The 23,667-nt window shown below is 42.4% G+C and overlaps 1 protein-coding gene across 1 annotated transcript in view; it reads right to left on the bottom strand.

Annotated features, from left to right (window-relative positions):
- The window catches only part of msna (moesin a), a 109,231-nt gene that overhangs the window by 12,681 nt on the left and 72,883 nt on the right, over positions 1 to 23,667 (bottom strand). The window contains exons 3-10 of the mRNA XM_068047404.1: positions 22,983 to 23,078; positions 15,632 to 15,906; positions 11,110 to 11,193; positions 9,296 to 9,442; positions 5,662 to 5,758; positions 4,656 to 4,819; positions 2,946 to 3,076; positions 829 to 989 (exon numbers count right to left, since the gene is read on the bottom strand). Of these exons, the coding sequence (XP_067903505.1) occupies positions 829 to 989; positions 2,946 to 3,076; positions 4,656 to 4,819; positions 5,662 to 5,758; positions 9,296 to 9,442; positions 11,110 to 11,193; positions 15,632 to 15,906; positions 22,983 to 23,078 (1,155 nt within the window). The remainder of the gene's footprint in view (positions 1 to 828; positions 990 to 2,945; positions 3,077 to 4,655; positions 4,820 to 5,661; positions 5,759 to 9,295; positions 9,443 to 11,109; positions 11,194 to 15,631; positions 15,907 to 22,982; positions 23,079 to 23,667) is intronic.

The following is a 23,667-nucleotide window of genomic DNA, read 5'->3' as shown; positions in this document are numbered from 1 at the left end:
AAGCAGGCAAACGGCTTGGGAGAGAACCTTCATCAGAACTCTGCACCCAAAAAATTAACCCATCTTGTATCTCAAACGCCCACAAACTGTTTAATCCAGCATTTGACAGTTTATTTCCAACATTCACTGATTTTATTTTAAAGAATTATTACAATCATAGGGGAAATTTTCCAGATTTAATTTTTCCAAATGGAAAGATCATGAAAAAGTTAGAGATCTGATGTCAGATCTCCAGCCCCACCCCAACACCTCATACACGTCAGGACTTCCCTTGAAAGACAGAGCAGTGTCTTCAACTGTATTAGATGCAAGACTAACATTTGCACTTATATCAGGCAGGAGATTATGCTCCCAGACGTCCCACCTCACTTTCACGTGGCTGGCCAGTTGAGCTCCCAAGAATGACAGCTGCAGATCATCGATCTCAGAACCCCTTAGATTGTAGGGATCAAAGTAGGCAGGCAAAAAAAAAAGGGCCAAAATTGTCCACCAAAATAAAAGCAAAATACTGCAGTTGCTGGAAATCTGAAATAAAACCAAAGTTCTGGAAATATTCAGCAGGTCTGGTAGCATCCGTGGAGAGATAAACAGTTAACATTTCGGGTCAATGGCCTTTCTCTCTCCACAGTTACTGTCAGACTTGCTGAGTATTTCCAGCACTGTTTTCATTCCAGAATTGTGCACGTTTTTGTTTTGCCTGACGGGGACCTAGAGTCCAGAACTGTCAGCTATCGGGTTGAAACTCCTTTGTACGAATATTCATAATGAGCATGCTAATACAAGCGTTACTTTAAATTCTTTTTTGATTTTAGCAATGGTGCTATTTACCAGCTGCTCCTGATTTTTCATCTGATTTTTGGACTGCTCAATTATGGCAGCCTTAGTCTCCTCTGCAGTCCTGCGCTCTTGTTCTAGTCGTTCAGCCTCCACCTGAGCAGTTTTCCTCTCTTGTTCCAGCTCCAGTGCTCTGCGAGTTTGCTCTTCCAGTTCTGGAAGACAACACAGAAGTAGCTTGAAATATAAACAGTACTGGGTACATTGAAATTTTTGTGGATAGCATGCACAACAGTCCACAAAAGCTTATTTCCTGCATCACATTTTGTCACTTTTCTTTTTAAAAATAGCAACTGAACATCGTAAACGCGTGTTGCCATGTATAATTACATGCCAATGGCCATTAGATGGCACCCTTTCCATCTCAACCTCTCCTCCTGGCCGGTTAAGACAGAAATGCAAAGTCTTAGCAACAATGCAAACTACAGAACTGTCAGACTTCTTGGAAAAAAAATTGCCCCATTCCCTTATGACTCCTTACAAAAAGAAAAATTCAGCCTTAAAGCTCCCATGGTGACCACTTGGCCTTTACTACTGTCTGCTTGAGAACCCACTGCCCAAATCAAAAAAAATGCTAAATTCACTGCCCATGCCCTGCTTAAAAATCAGCCTGCTCTGGTTCTGCTGCCATGTTCCACTTTTCCTGTTCCACTGTTTATTTATTGTTCATTTATATCAGGCCATCCTAAGTCAGTCCCACTTTTTCAGAACTACGGCAGCCTAGTCAGTTGCACCCCATTCAGCCTCTCTTTAAATAATTAGCATTATGACGATGGTCAATGAATTCTTGGGCAATTCAGCCCTGCAGCCTGAGCTACCGCAGTGTTTTTTTTTAAACTTTTGTTTTAAAATAAGTCATGTGGCCTATTCGGGTCCAGTTTAAAGAAAAAGACATTAAGCCCCGCCCACGGCAACCCCCCCAACCCCCCCACATCTACTAAAAAAAAAAAACTGGCATTGCCCCTAACATGACAGTTCCACTTAACCTTTTCAAAAACAAAATTCAAGTATTTGGCTCGGTGGTCTCTGTGCACCCAAAAAGCAGCCCCAAGAGGACCTGCTATTTGTGATCGCACTTTCATAACAAAGGGGAGAAAAAGAGAAAAAAAAAGAGCCCCTGCTCTGCTACAGGAAGGCAGTATGGGATCACAATTGCTAATCACAGATTTTAAAGATAAATTTGACCAATTGATGGTCCTCTCCCTCCCTTGAGAATTTTAACTACTAGTCTTAACCATCACTGAAGGAGCAGGCCCTGTTTTTTGCTGAGGTTAATACAACTGTACAGAAGATATGGAAGCATTGGGTATATACTGCATGGTTACCTTAGTAAATTCCTCCCCGGCCCCCTAAATTCTACCTCCCTCACCCTCCATCCACCCCCTGCCCCAACAAATTGACCAACGTTAATTTTACAAAGACATTTTTTTTTTAAAACCGATCCCAGGACATCACATGACTGCTGGTGTGAAGGAATACTGCAGGTCATAAGGCTTAGTTACATTATTACCCAGGGCAGGCTTGATGGACCAGTCTTTTTATATGCTTACAAAGTGCAATAATTCCCATAATGATCATTCATTCCCATGTACGGAAGATATTCAGTATGTCCTTTATAATTACAAATGATTGAATATATTTGCCCCTCCCCCACAAACACTGAATAGGAAAAGGAGGATCTTCAGGAAATACTTATTGTTCAAAGTCCTTCCTTCATTCCAGCCATGTTAAGAATCAACTTTTTTTATTTAGAGATACAGCACTGAAACAGGCCCTTCGGCCCACCGAGTCTGTGCTGACCAACAACCACCCATTTATACTAACCCTACACTACCCCATATTTTCTACCACATCCCCACCATTCTCCTACCACCTACCTACACTAGGGGCAATTTACAATGGCCAATTTACCTATCAACCTGCAAGTCTTTTGGAGGTGGGAGGAAACCGGAGCACCCGGCGAAAACCCACGCAAACACAGGGAGAACTTGCAAACTCCGCACAGGCAGTACCCAGAATCGAACCCGGGTCACTGGAGCTGTGAGGCTGCGGCGCTAACCACAACAGTGGAAGTATGTTTCCTGCTCAATTTGTTTCTTTATCAAGGTTACCTCTTTGGGCTTTTTCAGTATGTTCTTCGATCAGCTTCAGTTTCTCCATCAATTCCTCCTTTTCACGTACTATATTCTCTCTCTCTTTCTCTGCTTGCTCCCTCTTCTTTCTCTCATTTTCAAGCTGTGCTCTAGAGACAATGGAACACTTAGAAATCAATATTTTAAAATTAACTTTAGTCAAAACTGATTAATCTCAATTTAAAAAAAAAATTCAGCACATTGGGAAGAAAAGGGAGGGAGCAGGAACTTTTTTTTTTTAATAAAGTACTGTATACAGTACTTTCAGCTGAAATGCATCAATATATTCTACCTGAATTTAATTACTCTGAGTGCAATGACATACAACTAACTAGAGCAGTCACTTCAATCCATAAACAAACATTCAATAACAACTCTCAGTTGAAGGTGGAACATTAGACACAATGGGCTGGATTTTATAAGCTCGACGTTGAAATGGTGGCCCGCCCGTCAAAGAGCCGCTGCGATCTTAAGCGTGGCAGCTCATTTAAATAGATGGGGCGGGCCGTCTCCCATCCCACCCTGATCAGGTGGAGGGGGTGGGCTGTCTGCCCCCGGCAATGGTGTCAGCTGCCTGTGTGCAGGCACTGCGCCATTTTTTAAAATGCTGTCAGCCCTACTGGCTTTTTTAAATATTTAAAAAAGATACATGGCATAATATTAAATCAATACATTTATTTTGCCCCTCTAACCCCCAATAACAATTAAATTAATTACATGCCCTTCCCTCCCACCCAAAACACTTGCCTTTACCATCTGAGCTTCCCCTACCCCAAAACTACACCAAGTTTAAACTACAATCCTTCTCCACCACCCCCTACACCCAAGACTTCAATTTGACCCTATCTCCCCCCTCACTGAAACATACTTCCTCCCCCCTCCCCACCAGTATTGCGCCTCGTTTTCCCGGACGGGGATCCGAAGGTGTGGGAGTGCTGGCCACCAGGCCGAAGATCACAGCAGGCCATCAAAAGGTGCTGCAAGTATATTTAAATTAATTTAGTTGCTTTGAATATTAAAATTGCAGTCCCGTCACCAAGCGGGCAGGGAGGCCGCTATGCTGCCTTGCCGCGAGGATCGGGTGGGGCCATCTTCAGGCACACCCCGTCACAGATCCAGACGTCGAGGGCTGCTTAAAAATCGAGCCCAATATGCCAAAACTCTGTTCCTCTTCAGTTAATGCCATATCATTACAATCCAATTGAAAAGGCAGCAGGACCTTGGTGTGATGTTTCATTTGAAGGGTGGGATAGTTCAGGTGTTGTAGATAACTCTTCACAAACCTAGCCCAAATGTCCACTACCACAGGAAAGACCACACTTCCCTGAAGTGAAACTTGACAAGGAGTGTGAAGTAACCTGGAACAGTAAAGTGAACAACTGAACCCTTTAGGTATACACAGAGTAGTATTGATTACACCTGCAAGCTTTCTCACTGATAAACAAACATCTGTCACCACACTCAAGAGTCTCCAAACCACACCTAAGAAATTTGCAAGTGTCATGTTGCATTGTCCAATATGGGTGTAGATGTAATTTCTCATAGAAACATCTAAATGGAGAGTGTTCCAAGGAAAGGGTGCGTGCACGCTTAGAGAAATGGAATGCACAGACATTTTTAAATTCCAACAAAAAAAAAAGTTTACAAATTGAAATGCACTATTGCTTCAAATCCTAAAATATTCCTGACCTTTCCAGCTGTTTCTGATGCTTCTCTTCTCTAGCCTGAGCCTTCATCTGCTGGACTTCAATGGTATCTGGCTTACGTCTGCGCATATACAGTTCATGGTTCCCCATGCACAATGCCAGGATACGCTTGTTAATGCGGAGACGAGGTGCATAGAATATGAAATCCTATGAAAATGAGAGAGAGAACTTGGCATAACATTTCAGTATTTACAACAAAAGCATTAAATGCTATTCTACAGACAGCATTATGCAAAGTGTGGCACCATCAGAACACAAGCCCCTATTACTTTTTCTCCATTTTATCTTGCGTTGCTCCCCAAAGATCTCCCAGCCCCTCAGTTAGGAAAGTTGTATGAACCAAATCTAGAAATTTCACCATATCAACTATTGTCAGTGACCTATATTCAGCACAGAATGGAGAAATTGGCACAACACAGGTGAACACTGGGTAGAAGCCAAGATTAGCCACTTTTAAGTGGTTTTCTGGGCAAGCAGGGTTGGAAAAAAATGATTGCAATGAATTCATCTCTACCTTCAGAAACATCAACACTCAGCACAAACACAGTTAAGCTTTCAAAGCATCAGGGATCTCTTGCACCAGAATCTTAATCATCAGCAATTAATCTGTAAGAGCAGGGTGAATGCTCGAGTTTTAAATCGTGATCAAGACCAGGTTCAAAGTCATTGCGATGTATATTCATGTTCATTGTAAAATATACTGACAGGGACGTCACCACCAAACTCGCTGATTTGTAACGCAAGTGCTTTTCCATTCTTGGGAGTACCAGGTTGCATTATCAAAATGAAAATGTTCAAATCCTCAGAAGTCACATTAAGCTATACAGTTCTCTGGTTAGACTGCATCTGGACTACCGGACAAAAAGTAATTGATGCCAGAATACTCAATGCTGTAAATTGAAGGTGGTCAACTGGGCAAATGTCTTCACCATCCAAACATGTTTTGTGAAGTGATATTTTGCAGATTTCTGCATATTTTATGTACTTACTGGTGCTTTTTTATCAATTGGTTTGATGATAAACTTCTTATCATTAAATGAAATGTTGCGGATTTCACTCCATGGGAATCCAATCTTGGGCGTCAACCTTAAAAACACAAATAGAAATATTCTAGTTCAACAACCACAAAAGGATATCCACATTTCCAACTCCTCACACTGCATCCAGCATTATTGATTTTGGTTGATTTTCTCTTTCGTCCCCCACCTGTCTGTCCCACCAGCCATTTTCTTATCATAATCAGTTTGTGTTTATAATCAGGTTGAACACTAATCTCTAAGCTAGCCAAGCACACTAACTATCTCACAGGAGTTGCAATTGTGGAACAAATGGGAAAAGAGGGGAACAATTATACCATTGAGTGTATTCTATAATCCTCCAACTAGTGGGAAAGGGAGAGAAACACATTTGCCAGAAAATACAGAGTGGTGCAAAAACTACACAGTAGCATCATTGGGGGGGGACTGGAATAGTAATAGCGTAAAGGGCAGACAGGGAAATTTCTAAACTGCGTTCAGGAGAATTTTCTACATTAGTAGGTTTCCAGACCAATTAGAAAAGGAGGCAATGCTGGAACTGGTTCTAGAAAATGAGGTGGGACAAGTGGATCAAATGTCAGTAGGTGAACATTTAGGGGACAGTGATCATACGATCATAAGGTTTAGATTAGCTATGAAAGAGGAAAAAGAGTAATCTAGGAGTAAAAATTATTAATTGGGGGGAGGGCCAATTTCAATGGCGTGGAAACCGATCTGGCCCAGGTAAAGTGGACTCAAATAATTGGCAGGCAAAACTAATTGAACCGGAGTTGCCTTTGAAGGAGATGGTTTGGGTATAGTCAAGGTACATTCCCATCAGGGACAAAAAGGTAAAACAAATGCAGAGCTCCCTGGTTGACAGAAGATAGAGGGTACCATGAAACAGAAAAAAAAAAGGTGCACATGACTGACGTCAGATGGATAATGCAAGTGAGAACGTTAAAAACAAAGACAAGCAATGAGCAAGCATAAGGGACTGGCAACCAACATAAAATAGGAAGCCAGAAGTCTTCTACATATAAATAGTAAAAGAGTTGTAAAAGGAGCAGCAGTATGGCCAATTAGGGACCAAAAGGGGATTTACATATGGAGGCAGAGGGCATGGCTGAAGAACTAAATGAATGTTTTGCATCTGCCTTTACCAAGGATGATGATATTGGCAAAGTCATAGCGAAAGAGGGAAGTAGTTGAGAGGAGGCATTAGAAAGGCGGGCTGCACTTAAAGTTGATAAGTCACCAGGATCGAAGATGATGCATCGGAGTATACGGAGTAAAATAACAGTGGAAATTGTGGAAGCACTGGCCATAATCTTCCAATCCTCCTAACACACAGGGGTGGTGCTGGAGCACTGCAGAATTGCAAATGTTATCACCTTGTTCAAAAAGGGCAAAAGGACAAGCCCAGCAACTTCAGGACAGTTAACAATCTTTTTAGAAACAGTAATCTGAGACAAAAATTTTCACTTGGACAAATGTGGCTTAAATGAAGGAAAGCCAGCACAGATTTGTTAAGGGCAAATCGTGGTTAACTAATTTGATGAGTTTTTTGAAGAAGTTAGAGAGTGTTGATGAGGGCAATGCAGTTAATGTGGCATACGTGGACTCCCAAAAGGCATTTGATAAAGTACCACATAACTGGCTTGTCAAAGTTGAAGTGCATAGATGAGTGACAGGAAACAGTGTGAACGACTGTTTCTCAGATTGCAGGAAGGTATACAGTCGTGTTCCCCAGGGGTCAGTATCAGGACCACTGCTTTTCTTGGTCTATATTCATAACCTTGAAAGTAAAAGGGCACAATTTCAAAATTTGCAGATGATACAAAACTTGGAAGTACTGTGAACTGTGAGGACAGATAAACTTCAAAAAGGACACAAGACAGGCTATTCAAATGGGCAGATTTAATGCAGAAAAGTGTAAAGTGATTAATTTGGGTAGGAAGAACGAGGAGGGGTAATATAGAATAAAAAGATACAATTTTAAAAACGGGTGCAGCAGCAGAGGGACCTGGAGGTACATGCGTACAAATTGCTGAAGGCGGCATGACAGGTTGAGAAAAGTGATTTATAATGGCATACAGGATCCTGGGCTTATAAACAAAGGAAAAGTACAAAAGCAAGGAAGTTATGATGAACTTGGTTTGGCCTCAACTGGAGTATTATGCCCAGAATTGGACACCACACTTCAGGAAGGATGTGAAGACACTGGAGAGGGCACAGAAAAGATTTATGAGAATGGTTCCAGTGAGGAGATACTTCAGATAAGTGGATAGACTGGGGATTTGTTAGAGCTGTTCAAAATCATGGAGTCTGGGCACTGCAGATCGGAAGAAACTGTTCCCCATTGGCAGAAGTGAGCTTGGTGGAGGTAGATTTAATTGTGACTTTCAAAAGGGAATTGGATAATTATCTGACGTGAAAAAAGTTGAAAACACAGGAGGAGTGGGATGACCCGAGTAGCTCAGAGCTAGCAGAGACACAATAGGCCAAATGGCCTCCTTCTGTACTGTAACTATTCTATGATTCTACATTGGTTAACTTCTCCCCAAACAAGAAATCCAGGAGTTTCCTCCCCAGTTTAACAAGCTATTTAGATTACATTCTGTGCTCAATTTCTGGCTTATGTAGGGTTAACTAATTTCTGCCAAAGCAGCAATTAAAGTATAATTTACCCCATGCGTCTGGGGTTTGGAGCAGAGTGAAGAATTGAGAAAGGGAGGAAAAACTTAAAAGGCAAAACTCCTACTCTCACAGATGCATGGGTAGATGGCAGGTAAGGCGACGACCGGATTGGACTTGGCTAAAATAGCACTTCGCATTTTAATGTTCAGCCACCGACCTGTCAAAACTACTATTGTTAAATAGAAATTGCTGACCAGCCACAGGCATGGATATGCCAATATTGTTTCAGCTATATGCAATTTTTAACCGAACACCTTACACAGTACAGGCAAATATACTTCACGTGTATACTTACTCAAGAAACATCTACCAGTGTTAAAATTTTTCCTGTCACTTTTCATCAAACTTTGCAATGATGGCATGGTTTTATCTCAGTGTAGTTTCTAGATTTTTTGGCCAGCAGTTACAAGTATTAGCTCACACAATGAGACAGACTCATTTGAATGTTTGGATTCTGCTTGCCCATTGCCATGATGTTTCCTGTTGGAGCTGATAATTACCGATTGGGCTTACTTACTTCTGCTGACCTGGATCACTTCAGATAATTATCCAATTCCTTTTTCAAAGCCACAATTAAATCTGCCTCCACCAATATCAATTGGTCAAGCTAAGCAGCTAACCATGAGGATAGTGCCTCTTTCCATGCACTGTTACTGGGGTTTCCATGGAGCTGAATGACTGTGTCCATTGCTCTTACTAATTAAAAATGTAATTACCAACACCTTGATTTCCAATTAACCACTTGTGGCTAACATGTTGTACACCACCAGTCTAGGCTCATCTCCAGCGTTCAAAGTGTTGAGGTCAGCAGGGAGGCAGAGGGTGCAAAAACAAAAAAAAACATTTCCTAACTTCATCTTCCTCTATTTGCTTAAATTACAGACAGCAGTCCCCATGGAGGAATTACCTATCATCATGTTCATAGATGTTCAATCCAAGAGCATCGACTCCAAGCCACAGCTCAGAGCCTTTTTTGTTTTTGATGCTGAAGTAGTTAACACCGTACATTTCAAGATCTTGAGCAATTTTCAGATATTCCATCATGGCATCCTCCCTGTTAACAAAAGCAGGTGTTATTAAAAACTCCAATAACTGTTTAAAGAACAACTTTTTAAAATGTTGGGGCGAGGCTGAAGAAACAAAAGGTCAGCAGTTCAAGACCAAAACACAATAATGCTCTGTTGGAAATATACTTTTGCTACTATTTGGCTACAACGCTTTTTCTACACTTGCTTGAAACAGAAATCAATACCTTCTAATTATGTCATCTAGTTGAAGTTAAAACCAACTTACAAAATAAAAACAAACATTCTCAAACTGCCTTTTAGTGAAGTAAAAATCAGGAAGGGATATGAAGAGAGAATAATGGAAAATTATACTGCTGACTTAAGATCCAATGCTACTCGGACATTTTTCAGCTTCTTAGACACTCGGGTTCTGTTATTGGGCTTCACTGGACTCTGTGCACAAGCTATGCAATACACATTTCACCAAGTGCCTTGTACTCAGCCTACAACTTTTCAATGAACCTCATTTGCAATAAATGATACTGAAATAACGACATCAAGCTCAAAAAGCTTATAGTTCTGTACCAAGCAAAGATTTTATTTTGTTTAAATTTTGGCCAACATAAATACCAAGAAAGGGAAATATATAAAGCAGAAACCATACTATTTCATCTAGCTCTTATACTTGCACATTTCCAGAGCTTGAAACCAACAAAACTAACAACCCATAAAAATAAGTACATAGTTGCATCATAACGAATGCAGGATAAGTTTATCCAGAGCTCAGCTCAGAAGTTTAAAATCATTTTACTTGGAGCACAGCAGCCATAAGGAGGCAGCCAAATCACAGCACACTAAAAATTATGGTGTTAATATTTGGCATCACCACAAGGTTTATTTTTGTATGATACCATTAATCTGAAAAGGCATACTTTAGCAAATACACTGCAAGCTTTATTCACTCTAAATTGGTCCTGCCACTACTGACATGCATGTAACCACCATAAAAGATATGGCTGAATGAGAAAAGAAATAGATGATAGTGAAATCCTTGACTGGTCTGAATCAAACAGATGAATCTGAAAGCTTGGAGAGCCTCATCTGATGTAAAACGAACCTCAAGCCAATAAAAAGACAACTTCTTTCAAAAGCAGAGTGATAAACTTGGGCACCATACCAGTGAAACACAAGATGTAATTTGGAGTTGCAGAGAGTTTTCTTTCAGCACACCACACACAAAATATGGTACAATCTCTTATTTACCCTCTGCCTACAAATCACTAAGAGGCCTTTTCATTTACACCAGTAGCCAAAAGCAGCCACACGATACAAGTTAGCCATGTTTGTGCTATTCATACCACAGGTGTTAATGCATATGGTGGTCATTTTGGTCCTGAACAAAGACATATTCGCTGTTGAAGGAATTGTCACTCGGGTCAATACTAGAATCTCGGATGGAAAGAACACCAGCTTATAGTCGGAGTGACCTCAACTTTTTTGGCATGGCTAAGAAAGATTAACTGAAATTATTCCAGTTTAGTTAAAAAGATTAACCTTTCTACAAAAAGGATTAAACTGCAAACTCCTGGTATGACCTCAACGACAAAAGCAAAATACTGTGGATACTGGAAATCTGAAACAAAAACAATGTTGGAAATACTCAGCAGGTCAGGCAGCATCTGTGGAAAGAAAAACAGATCAGAACAGGTATTACCTGATCATTCCTCGGTGTTCCTCATGCCAGATCTGGATTCTATCCTCCCACTGTTCTTTGTTCAACTTGTGCTGTTCCAGGACACTGAAGGGAGCAATGAACAGATAGCACTATTATAAAATCATAGACATTAAACAGATTCCCACAAAATAGTCACCTAAAATGGAGAATGGCTTCTGACTCAGTCTGTATTGGGTCATATCCACATGAAAATACCAATTGACTTTCAGGAATAATTAACTTCTGATCATTAAGATCTAGTAACTGAAAAAACAGCAGCTAGCTGTGTTTCTATTCTTGTATCACTGAATTCAACATCAGTGCAGCAGTCATACTTTTAGATTGATAGCTGCACCTCCAACTGAATTGAAACATACAAAATCCAAAACCAGTCTGAAAATTAATAAACCAAATCCACTCAGTGCAGGATGTCAAAAGTTGAATAAAGTGGACTACATAAACCTGGAAATGGTGATTAGGTGATACTAAGCTTAAACTTTAAAAGCATTTTGACAGCAAGAGGCAAGATTGACCTAGGTAGGTAGAATTCCACAGATGGGAAGTCTTGGAAAGGAAAAGGAGCGAGTAGGAGTCGGAGATGCATTGATTTTAACACAGGCAAGAACGTAGTGAGGAGGAAGAGCACGTATTGCAGTTGATCTTCGGTATTCTCTTACGGAGTTCTCAAAACTTGTAAACTGAAGTGAACGTGGCAAGCAGTGCTGAAGCACTTTCTCCTCAAGGGAAAAAAAAAGTCATCTTGAACTATTTCAGCACTGCCTAGTAACTACGTGCCAAGTATTAGAATTGTGGAGCACCCTATTTGCCCATTCTCATTAAAAAAGGAATGATAACCTGAATTAGAAGTCCCAACTAATATAGTATTTATGTACTGGATCTGTATCAATCCTACCAGCGAGAAACAACAGTGGTCAGAATTTTACAGTCCCTCCCCCCCCCCCCCCCCCAATGACTGGTGGTTGGGTGGGGGGCCGAAAGATCGAGTGGGAGGCGGTGAGAGCAGCCATTCCAGATGCCTTCCTGCCTCCGCTGCAATTTTACGTCAGGCAGTGGCAGCGAGAAACAGCCCGCCAGCCCCAGGCCAATCAAGGCCCTTAACTGGCCAATTAACTGCCACCGCTGGTATTTTACCCGTGATGGCCAAAGGCGCCAAAAACACTCGGACAAAACCTGGCGGCCTTCTTGCAGGCTGGGGTGGGGGCAGTGGCCCTCTTGATCAGGCATCCCGTGCCTCATGGAGGGACATCCCCGAAACCCCAACATTCCTGGTGGCGCTGCTGGGACAAATAGCTGCCAGCCAGCCAATTTAGGGCTTGGGGAGCAACAAAATCCCACTATGGGCTTGCCCCCAAACTTTCAGCCGGTGGGCAGGGCTTCCCACCCAGCATTGAATTCCAGCCAGTATCTCCAAACCCAGCATGCTGGGGAAGGAAGAAGGGAGAAAGAGAAGGGAGGGCTGTACTAGGCCCTGGACTCGATGAGTTGAAATTTTACCCTCGGCAGACGAGTGCCATCCACTGACTGAAAAGTCAGCAGTGAACCCGCCTCCGCCTGGCCTGGGGATCTAGACCGCATTTAATAGTCCCCAGGTCTTTAATTGGTCTGAGGCGGGACTTCCACATCTGAGGCAGGCGGTCCCACCTAATACAGCTGCTGGCCTATCAGCGGGCCGCCAGCTCTGTTCAAGCAGCGCCACTGGGAGGGGTGGCCACTGCTGGGACTGCAACCCAGCTGAAGACAGATGATGTTGGGGAGCCCCAGAGGACTGGTAAGTATTTGGGGCCTCGCCAGAGGCAATCGCTCGGGCCCTGGTGAGGCAAGGGTGGTCAATTGGGGGGAGTGCAGTGTTGGGGGTATCAGGGCAGCCCTCTGTCGGGCACAGGGTGCCCGATCACGAGGGAACCCCCAGGCCATCAGAAAGCTGCCTGCTTGTCAGGCAGCTTTTCTCATGCCTGATCCGCCCAACCGGCCAAGGACAAAATCCCCGTGGCGGCGGACAGAGACCCTTAAGTGGCTGTTAACTGGCCACTTAAGGGCCTTGATTGGCCTGGGGTGGGCGGTTTTTACCGCCACCCTGCGTAACGTGGCGCTGGAAGCGGGTCGAGCAGGGCCCCCTCCCCACTCTTTTGTGGACAGGAGGGGTGGGGGGCTTAAAATTCAGCCTTATGTTTCGACTGAAAGTCTCCTTTCTCTGCTGGCTGTACGGAGACCGAAATGAACTAAATTTGTGCAATCTCAATTTGTTTCCTGGTGAAAAGAAAATTGTCCTTAATTCACACCAATTGATAAACATGCTCAGGAGGTCCGAAGATGACAGGTACGTGCAATAGAAAACAGTAAAGCAGACAATGCTTGAGATTTGGGTTGCAGCACATTGTTGAAGCAAAGCAGAGGAAGTTTAACATGGTTTGGGCCATTTCGGTATAGTTCCTATGGCCATGGGTCCACGTTACAAAAGCACCCACCAACACTGACTGCCAAAATTTCTCATTCTATAGAATGGCTGGTGTGGAATGGTATAACATTGGGCAGCAGAGGTTGGGCTGAGATATGTTGCTGAGACAGAAGAGGAGAGAACATTACTCTGTACCAGATCAGATCTGGGAGTTTTTGGGAGACATAAGGAAAGTGCTCCAAACCACAGCACTACCCTCACACAGTAGAAGGTATATACACATATATTTTTAAAAAACTAGTATAAAAAATATCACCTGTGTCTCCAGGAACTGAAAAACAGTGGATATTTAACTCATTAAAAATTTACACAACAAAACTGGATGACAAAAAAAAAAACATTTTAACAATTAGTTCCTAGTCTTAATTCCTGCATCTAAAAATCAGAGAAAGGCAACACAACTTGGATTGTATCCAACCAGCTGGGCACTTGACCATGAAGTGGCAGAGAACATTTTTTGGCACGTGCAAAAAGAAAATGCATTTCAGTTTCAGATTTTTCTGCATAAACAAGGCAATGCCATTACTACACAGAACATAATCAAAGGCCAAAATTGGGACAACTAAAACAGACAACCAATACAATAGGCATGGATGTCGTCACGGAGTAAATGTACAAATGTACAAGTAGATAGCAAAAGCATTGGATACATACACAAAATTATACACAATATATAAATATATATTATATACAAGGGGGAGTAAAAAGGACAAATGCAAAACAATAAAAGGAAAGTATTCACTGACAAAAGACAAGAAATGGGCCAACAAAATAATTCAACTCTAGCAAAATTTATGACCCTGTCCAATTCAAGTTTGTACAAATCTATACCATTCGAATATGATGCATCAAAATTTCCAACTGCTGTTCACTTTTATGACTCATTTTTCCTCCTTTCTTCCCCCTCCCCCCCCACAAAGATGTTCAGTCTTCACTATGCATGAGCTCTATTGGCACTGGCATAGTACCTGCATTCATTTTTTGCAGGATCAATAAAAAGAAATCCCACTGGGACCAAACACAATTCCACCCTTCACACACTTATGCATTCCAGCAATGGTCTCTGGACAGGAATCAGGAGCAGGAACCATCACGAATCCTTTCCTTCATCACCACCTTGCCCAATTTTTAAACTCACTCAGTTCAGCCTCCTAATAAAACTTGGGACCTTGTAGCCTATATGGCTCACTGTCATACTGACATTATAAAATCAGAAATTTCATCTTAGTTAATAGACTGCAAGGTGATTGTTACAGTTAAATTACGAACAAAGCAAATACTTCACTTAAAAATTCCAGATGCTAAATTTTCAATTTTACTCACTACAGATAATCCCTGATATAAATATAACAAAGCAAAATACTGTGGATGCTGGAAATCTGAAATGTAATCACCTGTTCCCACTCGACCCGGTTCAGCCAGGCAACCACTTGCTCGCGCCTCTTCCCTCGCACTACCATGGCAGTTGCTGTCAATCCCCAACCAGCCACCCATACGCATTCACACTGCCACCGAAAACGTGTCACGGTCAAGATAGGCTAGCAGCTCTGCCAATCAGCACCCGCCCTGGCCGGAGCACCGCCCAATAATCTCACTGCGTAACCAATTAGAATGAAGCTGGAGTGGCAGGCGCTTGGGGCAGTGAGTGTGCGCAACGCCGGGATGCTCCGATGCGGACACTCTTAATGAACATAGGTTCTGGAGGACTGATGATATCAGGTTTAGATATAAACAAGAAACGCTGGAAATACTCAGCAGGTCTGGCAGCATCTGCAGAGAGAGAAGCAGAACCAACGCTTCAGGTCAGTGACCCTTCATCAGAACATAGAATCCCTGATCTATGGTTCTCATTCACCATTTAAAACACATTTTGGCATTATAGAATGTGCTTAGTGCCTAAAACATGTTATAATTTGATCGTAATTTTGGTTTACCTATTTAACTTCACTGCTCCACCTACAAATCCACAGAACTGATACTAAACTGCTTGAATTGAAGTGAATTAACTTCAAATTGCAGCCATTATTGACAAATAAAGATATTTACCGCTGTGGAAGTAGACGGTCATTTGACAAGTAGCCTGATTTGTGGGTATCTTTATTGAAATCCCCGTATTTGACTTGCACAGCATAAGAAGCCAGCAGCACCGCAGTCTCTGGGGGGCAGTAGATGTCATCATTCAAAATACCCTCTTTCACTTGCAGGAAGAAGAGGCGTTGGGTGATCTCTTGAATCAGTTCCTCAGATACATCTTCTGGAAAGAATTTTGCTCTAAACTTGAAAAGCAGTGGGCTTTCTTTACGGACATCCTGCTGAGTTACCTAAAAGCACAAAACAGATCAAAATCACAACTTAATGCTAAATTTTCAATTTTACTCACAGATAATCCCTGATATAAATGTAACAAAGCAAAATAATGCATTTTGCCAGTGCAAAAATTTAGATAAATCAAAAACAAGGACATCATCCCCATTCGAATAATTTCACTTACAACATTTAATGTCTTAACTTACTCTAATAGCTTCCATTTGCAATTAAACCACAAGGACTATGAAGTCCTTAACTCAATTCTTGAAATATGATTGAACACAGCACGCTGCTGCTCTTGGCAAAAAACAGTCCCTGAATATGCATTATATAAAACTTCATATAAATGATTTGAGACTTTGACAAAGTACTGGATGGTTGAGAAGTGCCAACAAACTAACTCAGTTAAAAAAAAAATTAGTACCAAGTACACAGCCCATTAAGTTCCTGTGTATTTTGGATTGATATATAACCTTTGAAAATGAAATTTTGTGCCTTTCATGCCCTCATGAAAAGGAGAGGTGATGCTTAGAGAGGAAAAGGAAAAAATTGGGAATGTTTCAATGGGCTATTCTTTCAGATTTCCTAGTGGGTTTAAAAAAACCATGATTGGCAGAGGGCTAGCAGCAGGTTGCTTGCCCATACAATGAAGCATGATAGATGTGGAATAAAATGTTATATAGATTACCACATCATTGCAATGGTTCAAAAACAGTTAACAAGAATGAATCCCTTTGAGTGCATGAACTATTTCTGCAAATATAGCAGCTTTTCCATGAGAGCAATAGACCAAAAATAGCAATGAGATGAATGGATAATGGCTAAGGCAACAGGAGTATTTCCCACTTTTCTTTGAAAGACATCATGCAATCTTATCCACCTGAAGAGACAGGATCTTGGCGTCGCAACCAAAGAATGGTACATCTGACAGAGCAGCACTCGCCATACATATACTGCATAAGCTACAAAGTACTTACTGACCAGATTTCACAAAGGCCCCAAAATATTTACCTTTGCCCAACAGCACCACCCAGCTCTGAACATAATACATAAAACAAGTCAGATTCAGAGTCAGAAAAAAGGAATACTTCATGCTTTATATAGCAGAGGCAAGATAACTTTTTATTTTACTTGCTGGTCTTGATAAAGATGCGACACCAGTTGCTCTTTTGAATTTTATCCAAAGCATTGCGCTGCCAGTCATTGCGCAATGCAAGCCAATGTGGTGGCTATATGCCATTTCCATTAATACTAGGGTATTATGGGATTTAATTTATTAGGTCTTGGCAAACAAGAGTGGAATTTGCTTTGTATATAAAAAGGACAGAAAAACCCATAAGAAAAATGCAAACGGAAGACATCCTCCAGAAACTGGCCAAGTCACAGTTTAGAGAAATTAAGCAATTTGACATTGAGGTTCCCTCAAAGTCATCCCATTTAGAAGTTATCTGCTTACGATATTTAGTGACTAAAGATTCTGCCATGCATGCATCACATTCTGAAGTAGAATTTATAACTTGGAAGAGGGTTAACTTCAAATGGGATATAGTAGGGGGGGATCTAGCCAGGGTTAGAGGCAGAGGGCAAAGCTAGAATACTTAAAATGAGTACTTTGCATTGGTATTTATTAAGGAAGAGGATGCATCTACCAATTTTATTTTGTCAACAGAGATGGTAGAGGTAATGGATGAGGTGACGAAATGACATGAAGGAAGCACTGGAAAGGCTGGCTATACTGAGGATAGATAAGTCGCCTAGTCTGGATGGTTTGCATCCCAGTTGCTAAAGGAAGTGGGAGTGACGATAGCAGAAGAGCATGCCATAATCTTTCAATCTTCCCTATATACAGGGAAGGTGCCAAAAGATTGGATAGTGGCAAATGTGACACCCTTATTCAAGAAAGGGTGTAAGGGCATTCCTAGTAACTACATGTGGTCAGTTTTAGTGGTGGGTGAGGTAAGGTTTTAGAAACAAAGAAAAAACAGGCTCTTGGAGAGGTTTGAATTAATTAGAGAGAGGAAGCACAGATTTGTAAAAGGCAAATTGTGCTTGACTAATCTAATTGTTTTTTGATGAAGTAACAGAGAAGGGTGATGAAGGGAAAACAATAGATATTGTCTACACAGATTTTAAGAAATCCTTTTACCAAGTACCAAATAAAAGGCTGGTTAACAAAATTGAGGCTCATTGAATAGGAGGGTCAGCGTTAAGCCAATTTATTTTTATCCAAGTTAAGCACAGAAAACAGCAAGTCATGGTAAATGGCTGTTTCTCAGAATGGAGAATGGCAGGCAGTGGTGTTTCCCAAAGTTCAGTCTAGGATCACTTCACTTGGATATTGGAAGAGAGTAAAATTTCAATTTGGTGATATCAAACTTGGAGGTGTGACAGACAGACAGACAGACAGACAGACAATGAGGACGATACCACTCGACTTCAACAGGACACAGGCAGGCTAGCAGAATGGGTAGACAGAATGTAAGAGAAACGTGAGGTGATGCATTTTGGCAGAATGGATAGGTAGAGACAATATAGACTAAATGGCAGTTATAAAGAGCATGCAGGGGCAGGGGCATCTGGGGGTTTATGTGCACAGATCTTTGAAGATGGCAGGACATACTGAGAGAGTAAAAGCAAAATACTGCACATGCTGGAAATCTGAAATAAAAACAAGAAATGCTGGAAAGACTCAGTAGGTTTGGCAGCATCTGGAGAGAGAAGCAGAATTAACGTTTCAGGTCAGTGACCCTTCATCAGAACTGGCAAAGGTTAGAAATGTAATGGGTTTTAAGCAAATAAAAGCAGGATGGGGCAAGAGATAACAAAAGGCAAGGTGTTGGTAGGACACCATCTTACCTTTTGTTATTATGGAGTTCCAGGATTTTGACCCAACGACAGTGAAGGAACGGCGATATAGTTCCAAGTAAGGATGGTGTGAGACTTGGAGGGGAACTTGCAGGTGGTGATGTTCCAATGCATTTGATTAATTGATTAGAGATACAGCACTGAAACAGGCCCTTCGGCCCACCGAGTCTGTGCCGAACATCAACCAGCCATTTATACTAATACTACACTAATCCCATATTCCTACCAAACATCCCCACCTGTCCCTATATTTCCCTACCACCTACCTATACTAGTGACAATTTATAATGGCCAATTTACCTATCAACCTGCAAGTCTTTTGGCTTGTGGGAGGAAACCGGAGCACCCGGAGAAAACCCACGCAGACACAGGGAGAACTTGCAAACTCCACACAGGCAGTACCCGGAATCGAACCCGGGTCCTTGGAGCTGTGAGGCTGCGGTGCTAACCACTGCGCCACTGTGCCACCCTGCCCTTGTCCTTCTAGTTGCTAGAGGTCGCGGGTTTGAAAACTGCTGTCTAAAAGGAGCCTTGGTTGCTGCAGTGCATCTTGTAGATGGTACACACTGCTGCCACTGTATGTCGGTGGTGGAGGAGTGAATGGGGTGCCAAACAGGCTGCTTTGTCCTGAATAGTGTTGAGCTTCTTCAGTGTTGTTGGATTGCACCCATCCAGGCAAGTGGAGAGTATTCCATCACACTTCTGACTTGTGCATTGTAGATGGTGGACAGGCTTCGGGGAGTCAGGTGGTGAGTTTCCAGTTCAGTTTCTGGTCAATGGTAGCCCCGAGGATGTTGATAGTGGGGGATTCAGCAATGGTAATGCCATTGAATGTCAAGGGGAGATGGTTAGATTCTCTCTTGTTGGAGATGGACATTGCCTGGCACTTGTGTGGCATGAATGTTACTTGCCACTTATCAGCCCAAGCCTGGATATTGTCCAGGTCTTGTTGCATTTCTACACTGACTGCTTCAGTATTTGAGGGTGTCACAAATGGTGCTGAACATTGTGCAATCAGCAAAAATCCCCACTTCTGACCTTATGATTGAAGGAAGGTCATTAATGAAGCAGCTGAAGATGGTTGGGCCTAGGACACTACCCTGAGGAACTCCTGCAGTGATGTCCTGGAACTCAGATGATTGACCAACAACCACAACCATCTTCCTTTGTGCTGGGTATGACTAACCAATGGAGAATTTTCCCCGATTCCAAATGACTTCAGTTTTGCTAGGGCTCCTTGATGCCATACCCGGTCAAATGCTGCCTTGATGTCAAGGGTAGTCACTGTCACCTCACCTCGAGTTCCGTTCTTTTGTCCATGATTGAACCAAGGCTGTATTGAGGTCAGCAGCTGAGTGGCCCTGGCGGAACCCAAACTGAGTGTCACCTGAGAAGGTTATTGCTAAGCAAGTGCTGCTTGATGGCACTGTCGACGACACCTTCCATCACTTTACAGATGATCAAGAGTAGACGGATGGGGCAGTAATTGACCAGGTTGGACTTGTCCTGCTTTTTGTGTACAGGACATATCTGGGCAATTTTCCACATTGCAGGGTAGATGCCAGTGTTGTAGCTGTACTAGAACAGCTTGGCTAGGGGCGCGGCAAGTTCTGGAGCACAGGTCTTCAGTACTATTGCTGGAATATTGTCAGGGCCCATAGTCTTTGCAGTATCCAGTGCCTTCAGTCGTTTCTTGATATCACGTGGAGTGAATCGAATTGGCTGAAGTCTGGCATCTGTGATGCTGGGGACTTCAGGAGGAGGCAGAGATGGATCATCCAATCGGCACTTCTGGCTGAAGATTGGTGCAAATGCTTTAGCCTTATCTTTTGCACTATGTGCTAGGCTTCCCCATCATTGAGGATGGGGATATTTGTGGAGCCACCTCCTCCAGTTAGTTGTTTAATTGGCCACCACCATTCACAGCTGGATGTGGCAGGATTAGAGTTTAAATCTGATCCGTTGGTTGTGGGATCGCTTAGCTCTATCGCGTGCTGCTTATGCAGTTTGGCACGCAAGTAGTCTTGTGTTGTAGCTTCACCAGGTTGACACCTCATTTTGAGGTATGCCTGGTGCTGCTCCTGGCATGACCTCCTGCACTCTTCATTGAACCAGGGTTGGTCTCCTGGCTTGATGGTTATGGTAGAGTAGGGGATATGCCTGGCCATGAGGTCACAGATTGTGATTGAGTACAATTCTGCTGCTGCTGATGGCCCACAACATCACATGGATGCCCAGTTTTGAATTGCTAGATCTGTTTTAAATCTATCCCATTTAGCACGGTGATAGTGCCACACAACACAATGGATAGTACCCTCAATGTGAAGGTGGGACTTCATCTCCACAAGGATTGTGCGGTGGTCACTCCTACCAATACTGTCATGGACAGATGCATCAGTGGCAAGCAGATTGGTGAGGATGAGGTCAAGTATGTTTTTCCCTCCCCACCTGCTGCAGACCCAGTCTAGCAGTTATGTCCTTTAGGACTCGGCCAGCTCAGTCAGTAGTGGTGCTACCGAGCCACTCTTGGTGATGGACATAGAAGTCCCCCACCCAGAGTACAATTTGTGCCCTTGCCACCCTCAGTGCTTCCTCCAAGTTGTGTTCAACATGGAGGAGTACGGAGTCATCAGCTGAGGGAGGGCAGTAGGTGGTAATCAGCAGGAGGTTTCTTTGCCCATGTTTGACCTGACGTCATGAGACTTCATGGGGTCTGGAGTCGATGTTGAGGACTCCCAGGGCAACTCCCTCCCTACTGTCTACCACTGTGCTGACACCTCTGCTGGGTCTGTCCAGCCAGTGCAACAGGACATACCCAGGAATAGTGATGGCAACGTTTGGGACATTGTCTGTAAGGTCTGATTCTGTGAGTATGATTAGGTCAGGTTGTTGCTGGACTAGTCTGTGTGACAGCTCTCCTAACTTTGGCACGTCCCCAAATATCAGTAAGGAGAATTTTGCAGGGTTGACAGGGCTGGATTTGCCATAGTCGTTTCCGGTGCCTAGGTTGATGCCGGGTGGCCCGTCCAGTTTCATTCCTTTTTATTGACTTCGTAGTGGTTAAATACAACTCAGTGGCTTGCTAGGCCATTTCAGAGGGCATGCAAGAGTCAACCACATTGCTGTAGGTCTGGAGTCATATGTAGGCCAGACCAGGTAAGGACAGCATATTTCCTTCCCTAAAAAGGAAATTAGTGAACCAGATGGGTTTTTACAACAATCAACAATGGTTCCATGGCCATTAGACTGGCTTTTTAATTCCAGTTTTTTTTTTTTGGTACAAGCCCCCAAATGTTAGTAAGGAGAACTTTGCAGGGTCAGCAGGGCTGGGTTTGCCATTGTCATTTCCAGTGCCTAGATTAATGCTGGGTGTTCCGTCTGGTTTCATTCCTTATTGACTTCATAGCAGTTCTCAAGGGAAATTAGGGATGGGCAATAAATGCTGTCCTAGCCTACAATGCCCACATCCCATGAATGAATCAAAACAAAAGTACATCCAAGATCTGCCAGCTAGGTCTCAAGAAATCCAGGTGAAGTGCCAATGCCAATAGTTCAGGCCAAAAAGTTAAAAAATGCAAGATAACCAGGTAAATCAGAAAAGTGATTGGGTGGTTCCAAGTTTGGGTTTTAATTTTTCTAAATTTTGTTGAAGAAAGTACAGGTTAGTCTCAATTTCACACTGCGTACAGGGAGAAGCACTTACTGTAAGGAATTAAGTAGCCAGTCTGAATATAAATCTACTAGTAGGCCTGTGTTATCCTCACAGTGGCTCAAGTTATCGGAGCAATAATTTGAATCCCAAATTGCTTGTAGGACAACTTTCACCAATACATCCAGTCTGTACACTGTATTTTAACACTGAACTCCCATACACATTTCAGAAAATATTAGCTCAAGAAATTGCGGGGAGAGAAAAAAAAAAGGACTTCCTCACTTTGTATTTAGAAAATCACTGCTAAACCTATGTCAAGTTCAGCAAAAAGTCAGTGAAAAAAAAAAATCAGCCCTCCCCAATATCTTCTCCTTTGACTCATCACGCATGTTCTTTTACACCTCAAGATGTTTTTATTTTAAAAAGGCACTATATAAATACAAGTTGAGTAATATACAATCCCAAATAAACAGTAAAAAAGCAGAAACCCCAATCTTTACAGCAAAGAATTTACTTATTTATCCCCTGAACAGCAATATGTGGCACTTGCAAGCTCATTTCTTAGTAGCAGACCTTTTTGTTGAGTTTCAGCCAAGTGGAGAAGCCCTTTGTATCTTGGTACTGAAGGCCAAAGAACCAGACCTCACGAAGCCCAATGGTTTTTACAACCTAGGGAGGAAAAACAAAACAGAGGATTATGAGGGAGAAAGGGGAATAAAGCTGGCTGCCTACTCTTTACAGAAGTGACAACGAAAACACTTGCTTGGCATAAGCACCAAAAAAAAAAAAGACATGGCAACAGTTGATAGATCATTGCATCAAACCTCTGCTGCAGTTTTGGGCAGAAAATGTTGCAGGGGAAGCAAGTCACTCAGAGCTATTTTGGGTCATATTACTGTTGTACAGACTATTCCAAAGAATTCAGTTTGTGTTTTTGTTCAAGCCCAGCCTGGCAACAGGATTCAATCCAAAGTGGAAACCATTTGCAATCCACATCAGCTAGTGCAGGTCATTATTCACAGCTCGTTCAGGATGGCAGCATTCCTTTTGACTCTGGTCACACCCGGTCTCTAACCACATTCGATTTTCGTACTCCTAATATCTATCAGATTGTACATATACCAATTCATTAGTACATCAAAATATTTCCCAAAATGTTGAAAAGGTTGCTGGATTTTAAATTAAGTATTTAAAAAAAAAGATCCCCATTTAGATGTAACTTACTTTCACCTTAAACTGATGCTTCTAAAATGTCCAT

Source organism: Heterodontus francisci, chromosome 15, assembly GCF_036365525.1.
Source record: "Heterodontus francisci isolate sHetFra1 chromosome 15, sHetFra1.hap1, whole genome shotgun sequence".
Classification (NCBI taxonomy): domain Eukaryota; kingdom Metazoa; phylum Chordata; class Chondrichthyes; order Heterodontiformes; family Heterodontidae; genus Heterodontus; species Heterodontus francisci.
This window is presented reverse-complemented; position numbering and strand designations above follow the sequence as displayed.